The 7,837-nt window shown below is 29.2% G+C and overlaps 1 protein-coding gene across 2 annotated transcripts; it reads left to right on the top strand.

Moving 5' to 3' along the window:
• The first annotated feature begins 2,026 nt into the window (after positions 1 to 2,026).
• Positions 2,027 to 5,659, top strand: LOC105637174 (RINT-1 / TIP-1 family). Of its 2 annotated transcripts, none has more exons than XM_012220591.4 (4): positions 2,027 to 2,445; positions 2,535 to 2,630; positions 3,457 to 3,575; positions 3,683 to 5,659. In XM_012220591.4, the coding sequence occupies exons 1-4, from the start codon at positions 2,139 to 2,141 to the stop codon at positions 5,648 to 5,650; spliced, it is 2,490 nt and encodes an 829-aa protein (XP_012075981.1). In that variant the 5' UTR covers positions 2,027 to 2,138; the 3' UTR covers positions 5,651 to 5,659. The 2 variants fall into 2 exon arrangements, with proteins under 2 accessions (XP_012075981.1, XP_037495457.1); XM_037639529.2 differs by having other exon boundaries at positions 2,430 to 2,445; positions 3,471 to 3,575.
• Positions 5,660 to 7,837: the final 2,178 nt, after the last annotated feature.

Genomic DNA, 7,837 nt, shown 5'->3' with positions numbered 1-7,837 from the left:
TAAGTAATCAATAGAATTAAATTTGATTATATGATGAAAGAAGTCGTATGTGTCGTTTACCCTTTTTTTTTTAAATATTTTTTTAGTCTTTCACTATTTTAACAAAAAAAAAAACTTTTTTAACTTTTTCTATACATTTAAATATGATAAAAGAATTATAGCTTAACAAATTTAAAACAATAAACTCACCTTCTTAGCTATATTAAAAAAAAAAAAAAAAGTTGCTTATGCAAATTGAAACAATCCATTTTGCTCAAATCATAAAAATACGTGAATGGAAGAAAAACAAACTTCGTGGATCGTTAATCATTAGGTGTCTTTTGTTTAAGCTATTAATTTTATCATTATCAAAAAAAAATTGAATATAAAAAGAGAAAATATGAATTTGTGTCGCAAATTTATTAGATGTAATATTCATTTCCATCATATGGAACTAAAATTTAGACAATAAAATTAGAGGATAATTAAATTATAAAATAACAAAATGTTACATCAATTTATAATGTGGTTTTTCATTATTAAAATTTTTATATTATTAATACAAAAAATTTATTATTTAGATTATTAATTATAGCTACAGAAAGAAATCAAGGAGTTTGTTATTAATTAAATAAATTTATTACTAGTCACGTACCCGGGCGATGCACGAATTATATAATTTTTTTTAATTAAATTGAATGTAATTTAAAAAAACTATTGCAATTTATATTTGTGTTGATTTAATTTAAATAATTTGTTTATGTAATTTTGATTAAATTATGAAAGATAAAATTATATGCTCGCACAATTAATTATTATAAACAAATTATTGTAATTCAACTAATATATTTAATTAATTATTTATTTCTCTTGAAATTTTCATATATTCAAATTAACCGAGGTATAAGAATATTTAATTTTAGTAAATTGAAATTAATATTTTAATTCCATTTATTAATATAACTACATTATTTAATTAATTTTTATTAACTGTGACTCTATCGTAAATCTATTAGTTTTTTTTATAGAGTAAAAACTATTTAATAAAACAACTTATTTATTAAATGTAAAAAAATTGCCGTGCCCAACTCCAACCACCAGAGAAAATTATCCACTTTAGCCATTCCATACTCGATTAGCAAATTGAGAACTTCCCATGAAATCACCATTGTAGGATTTTCCGTTAAGCAAACACATTTAACTATGGAGTTCTTCCAACTCTCCAATCCATTCCACCAAAAAATGCCAATAATGATTCGTTTTCCCCTTTTCTATATATAATCCGATTTATTCATGTGTTCCGCATTTCGCTATCCATAGCTAGACAATTCTAAAAGTTAGCTAGGAGCTTTGTTCTACCCATCCTCTTAGGATCTTTTTGCCGGGTAGGGATGTCACAAAAATATTAATTATAATGAAATCCTCCATTAAATTTATTAGTTTGCAACTCCATTATTTAATAAAAAAAATTTAATTTTTATTAAACGCAAAAAATAATTATAATAAAAAAATAAAATATCAAGACCACTTCAATATTCTAATATGTTGCTACGTAAGTATTTATGATTTAGAAATTATATACTTATATAAATAGGTATACAAAAATTTATTATTTAATTTTTTCAAATTAGATGATTAAATAAAAATATTAAAAATTTGAAAAATAATAAAATTATACGATTCCACTCTACATATAAATTTTTTTTGAATTTTTATTATTTAGATAGATGTGTTAAAAATAGTACTCCCTTCGTTTCAAAAAGAAAGTTCATTTTTCTTTTTTGGTTTGTCGTAAAATATAATTCACTTTACTTTTTTTTTCTATAGTTAATCCTTAAATTGTCTAGTATACTTTTATTAAATTTTACCTTATTCTCAATAACACTCATTAATTTTTAATCATTATTTTTATTTAAAATAAATATAATAGAAAAATTATATGAATAAAATTATTTTCTAACTATATTTTTTAATTTACAATACACCGGAGAAATAATAAATTAGCACAATTTAATTAAAAAATATATTTTTTAAGAAATACTATGCCCGGTCATAATTCAAACGGTTTCTGCACTAGACCGTACTACAGTTCAAGCGCTTCAGGGTTGAAGAGATTAGTTAAAAATTATCGAATAGCATTTCAATGATTTTTGGCACCAATGGAACCTCCATCGCCGGCACAGCCGCCGCAGTATCTAGTTCTGCCCAGGCAAAGTGAGCTCTCTTCGGGCCAAATAGAGTTTCTGAACCAACATTTGAGGACCCATGAAGATCTTAGCTCCAAAGCTCCACTTCTCTTAACCGATTTGACAGATAACTTCGCTGACTTGGAAGCCAATATCCTGAACCTGCAGAGAAATCTGATGAAGCGTACCGTTTCATGGATATGTCGCTCGTTTGGAGCCAAATCATCCCTTGCCAATCTTAATTTCAAGTTGGAGAATCTCAGTCTTCAAACCTCCCATTGTTAGTCTTTTTAATCTTTTTGTGTTTGGAATTATTGTATCCTTTTAAATTAACAAAAAAATAAACTATTTTATTTTCGTTTTTGTTAGATGGGATCTGTTCGAAAATTCAGAAAGTTCTGTGTGAAGAGCTAACTCAACTTGCCAAATGCCTCAAACGAATTGAAAATATTCGAGAATATGTGGGTAAGTTTCAAAATTTTCTATTTTTCCTTAAATCATTTACCAAAGGATAGACTTTGCTAGCCTTTTGATGGAGTCCCATTTCTATTTACTGGATAAATTTTGGGTGAAGATAGTATTGTACTGTGTATATTGAGTATTTTACTTTATTACATTGTGGGTAGTTTAGAGTATAAATGAAACAGGTCATAGCTAAGTTGTGCCAATAGTTTTTGCCTCACTGTATAGTTTCTTAGAAATGTTACATGAAATTGGAGAGAAACCTAAAAATATCATAATTTTTAATGGTATTCCAGAATTCATCCTAAAGTTTGACAATGATCTTGATATACAATTTGGCTATTCAGTACCATTGATTATTCTATGGGTATTCTTTAACAAATCCTTTAGTAAATATTTAAGATGAGATATGCTTGGGACTAAAGGCTTAGTTGTTGTATTATCCTGTATTATCCCAAATAGATTTTGTTGTTTAAATAAATATGTCTGTCCGTCTCTCTGTTTATTTGTAAGTTATTCCTTAATGGTTGATGGTGGGGAGATTGTTGGGTTGCTTCTCTTCTTTGTGACTGGGTTTGAGTTGTGGAATTGAGTTGTCTGCAAAAAAGAAAGCATAAGGAGGCCATGTACTAGGGACCCCCTCCCTCAACCCCTGCAAAGTGAGCATTCGCTGTAGGGATCCTCTTATCCTTAATGATAGTTTGATGCATCATGGGTATTATATATAGATGACAAACTTTTGTAAGCGTTGGCATTAGGTTTTGTGTCCATATTAACTCTTACTTAGCCTAGCAGGCTGGCAACTAAGTTTACACGTTAATTATTTCAGATACTGCCTTACAGTTGGAAGCTTTGGTTGGGGATCTTGAGGATGCAATTTACTCTGTTGGAGATTGCTATGCCAGGAATATGTTTTCGACAAAGATTTTTACTTCACTGATATCAACGGTAAAGACTTTGTTTCTCCTTTTTCCCAATAATTCCAGCACGGCTGGAAGGTTTTTCAACTATGCATGGCTCACTGAATATGAATGTGTTCTTTATTTATAATGCAGGACTTTGAGACAAAGCAAGAGAGACTACTTAGAGCCATAAAAGGGATGAACAACATTGAGGATGTATTGGTTGATGTTGTGAAATTTCATCCTCAATGGTCTCATCTTTTGGAATCTGTCGATATCAGAGTAGATAAAATCTTAGCCATTGTTCGGCCTCAAATTCTTGCTGATCACCGAGCTCTTCTTGGTTCTTTAGGCTGGCCACCTAAACTTTTGACATTGAAAGTTGATAGTGGAGAAAGTGCCAGCTTTCCAAATCCACTTGTTTTGATGGAAGGAGAAAAAAGAAAGTATTATTCACAGAGTTTTCTAGGTCTTTGCACTTTGCAGCATCTGCAGACACGGAGGGAAGATCGACAACATAACATTTTTGGACGAAAGGAGTGCTTCATGAAGTTTTGGGCCATCGATGAACTGGTTTCTCCCATTGCATCCAGAATGGAACACCACTTCTCTAAATGGGCTGAACAGCCTGAATTCATGTTTGCACTTGTGTATAAGATTACAAGAGACTTTATTGTGGGAGTGGATGATGTTTTGCAACCTTTGATTGACAGAGCAAGATTGACGAGTTACAGTGCTAGAGAAGCTTGGGTTTCTGCCATGGTCCAGATGCTTTCTGGGTTTTTGGCAAGAGGTGTTGTTTCTGTTCTCGCTGAAAGGTACAAGGAGAAACACATGAAATCGGAAGTTATATCGTCGTGGCTTCATTTGATAGATCATGCTGTTGCTTTTGATAAACGGATGCAATTGCTTGTAAGTTCAGAAATTCATTTCTTTGAGGAATCTAAAAGCTATGACTCTAGATGTCTCTCAGTATTAATGATATTTTGTGATAGGCCAGATTGGCTCAAGATTTGGACTAAAATAGAGCTCAAGGATGCTTGGAAGAGACTAAAACTTGAACTGAAAGATGAAAGAGTTTGGTCAATTGACAAGAATTCTAGAACTGACTTTCCAATTGGTGCAGAAACTGTGCAATTTTTACTTGCCACTAGAGAAGATTATAAAGCTCCATTAGTAACAGAATCTGCACTTAAAATCACCTGGGAAATGATTGAACGCTGTGGAACTCTGCCTGCTGTTTTACCACGGGTTAGATTTATCAGATCAACATCTGCAAGATTCCTCTGGCATTTTCTTAATGTATTGGCATTGCGATGCAAGAACACTGAGTTCCTTCTGGATAACTCAAATGATGCCTTAATCAAAGTGTGTGGATCGATTAATGCTGCTAGATACATTGAATCTAAGCTGCAAGAGTGGAGCGATGATGTTAACTTCTTGGAATTAAGAATTGCTGAGAGGGATTTAGAAATTAATGGAAACCATGATGGGGTTGACAATAATAGCTTCTTTGGCGAAGAAGTTAAGAGTCTGTTAGAGCTCAACACTAATTGGCTTATGGACATAATTTCTTTTCTCCTTCATCAATTTGAAGAACTTTCCTGGGAATATCTGCAAAACAAAGGATATTTCAAGCAACAACAAGAAAATTTTACTTCAAACAGCATTCCTGCTAACATGGAATTATCTGTATCCATTGATATTGTGGAAGCTCTGGATGCTATCAAAACTCAGTTAGACCTTCTGAAGTTGAATCTTAATAAAAAAGACTTCTTGGATTTGTGGAGAAGCGTAGCTGACGGGCTTGATCAATTCATTGTGAGTAGCATATCAACAAGTGATATTCAATTTTCTAGTTGGGGGATTAATCAGTTTGAAGCTGATATGCAGAAACTGTTCCTAGTCTTTCAACCATATTGTGCTCGCCCTGAAGCATTTTTGCCCTGTATTAAGGAGACTCTTAAGCTGTTAACAATGTGTGAGGCAGAGGCAAACTATTTGCAAGTAGTTGCATCAAATGATGAAAATCGAACAAAATGCTTGCGTTCTTTTGGAATTTTGCACTTATCTTTTGATCAAGTTGATAAAATTTTAAGGAACAGAAAGTTTGAAACTTGATCTTAGTCATGTGCTTATCTTCTTTTTTTTTTTTTTTTTTTTTTTTTTTTTTTTTTTTTTGCCTTCCCTTTTCTAAAAATCATCTTCCATCATGTAGTGATTTATACAAATAGTGAGATGCTTAAAACATCATCTTTCTCTTGATGAGCAGAGCAGCAAAATAGGTGCCAATAACTCCGGTTTGAACTCTTTCGTCCCAGTTCTTTCCACTGGAAAAAGCTCGAATTTGGGTAATAGTTCATGTTTTGTTTTCCTGTATCGAATTGGAACAAGGATGACTGTGATCACCTTAGATTAGAGAAGCATTAATTTAGAACCATAAATTACAATATATATATATAATTCTTTCTGTTTTGAAATTATTAAAAGAAGGAATTTTGAAATTGTACCTTACATAGTTAATCACTAACATATTAACTAAATAATTAAAACTGAAAACATTTTTTGGTTTGAATAATAATTAAATATTCAAAAGCAGCTTCATTTAGTAGCATTGAGAGTGTTTGATGAATTAAATTGATATTTTTTTATACTAATTAAATATTCAATAGCAGCTTCGTTTAGTAGCAATCGGGAAAGTATTTTATGAAATGTTATAGTAACAACCGATTAAATTCCTGTTTTCCTTTTTTTTTAAATAATAAAGTTAAATGTCTATTTTTATTGAATACTTCTGCTTTAAATCATCGACTAATAATAATTGAGAGTTACTTTAATAGCTAGCACTATAATGAATAGCTAATATTGTCGTTTATAATAACTAGTTTAGTCTTTGTATAACGTGCGTTGTACATTGGCTATACTAATTATATACTCATTTTTTTATCCAAGTTTTGTTTAGATTAAAATAAATACAAATTGTTAATGTATATTATAATTTGCCGTACAAACTAACTACAATGCTACTTCTTATGTACTTAATACTATTTCTATATAATGAAGCGATCTCAAAATAAAGTTGAACCTCATGTCTTGACTTAATCCTTTAGTCTCTAACTTATGTACCTAAAATCCTAATAAGTACCCAAAAAGAAAATCAAGTCATCACTCAATTTTCAACTTAATTCCCTCTCTCAATCCCAAATCAATATCTATATACAGTTATACAAATAATAATAATAAATTGTTTTTTACTGCTAGGTAAAAGAAAAGAAATGAAAAGATGATCTGAATTGATAATGGGAATTACTTTGATTACAGTGACAGTATTACTTACGCAGTGTATCAGAGAGAAAAGAATATATGCACATATACACAAATTCTTGAAACCCTAAAAACTGACCCAAATAGAAATATATAGTTCTAATTGTTTTTCAGTTTACTAAACAATATTTTCTTTTAAGTTAAACAAATTTAGGATCTAAGAGAAAAAAATATCAAAAAAAAAAAAAAACTTAATCATCAATAGGTCATTTATTTATTGCAAATGAGATATAAATCTTTTACTAAATTAAAATGATAGTAGTTACAAATTATTCAGTAACGAAAAAGAAAATAAAAAATTATTATTAAGAATAAAACTCTTTTAAAACTCACTTAACAAAAAGAAAGTATCAATGTATAGAGGTATATAAATATACCAATAAAATATTATATATATGTTTTAAAATTTTTCAAATATTTACCATCACAGGTTTAATTATGTAAATTCTTTTTAAAAATTTACTTTTTAAAAAATATATCCAATCAAATCCTCAAAATGTAAAAAAAAAATATTAATAAAAAAAATTCTTTTTCTTCTTTTTTTATCCGTCTCCTAAATAAAATATTATATATATTCTATTTGAAATTTTATTTTTAAAAAAATATATCCAACAAAAGAAAAAAAAGAATATTAATAAAAATATTTCTTCTTCTTATCTATATCCTAAAAGTATTAAATAATTAATAAATAAAACATAATTTTTTTTAAAATATCTTATTGTCATATATATTTATTAAAAAATAAATTTAGTAAAGATAAAATTTAAAATTTTGAAAAGCTTTATTATTTACATGTATTTATTTAAAATTATTTCACCAAATTGGTGAAAACACTTATGGTCGAGAGGACTCAAACTCGAGACCTCTCACTCCTCATATAAATGAGAAGACAATTAGACCACACATGATTAGGTTAAAAAATAATTTTTATAAATATATCCAATCACTGTAATTTTCTAAATGGTTATGACTGGTTATTTTAGG

This window comes from Jatropha curcas, chromosome 5 (genome assembly GCF_041381405.1).
Source record: "Jatropha curcas cultivar XTBG-Jc1 chromosome 5, XTBG_Jcur_1.0, whole genome shotgun sequence".
NCBI lineage: Eukaryota > Viridiplantae > Streptophyta > Magnoliopsida > Malpighiales > Euphorbiaceae > Jatropha > Jatropha curcas.
This window is presented reverse-complemented; position numbering and strand designations above follow the sequence as displayed.

Coding starts and splice junctions, on each gene's coding strand:
- LOC105637174 (XM_012220591.4), top strand. CDS start 2,139: ATGGAACCTCCATCGCCGGCACAGCCGCCGCAGTATCTAGTTCTGCCC. Junction 2,631..3,456: donor AAATATTCGAGAATATGTGG/GTAAGTTTCAAA, acceptor TAATTATTTCAG/ATACTGCCTTACAGTTGGAA. Junction 3,576..3,682: donor TTACTTCACTGATATCAACG/GTAAAGACTTTG, acceptor TTTATAATGCAG/GACTTTGAGACAAAGCAAGA.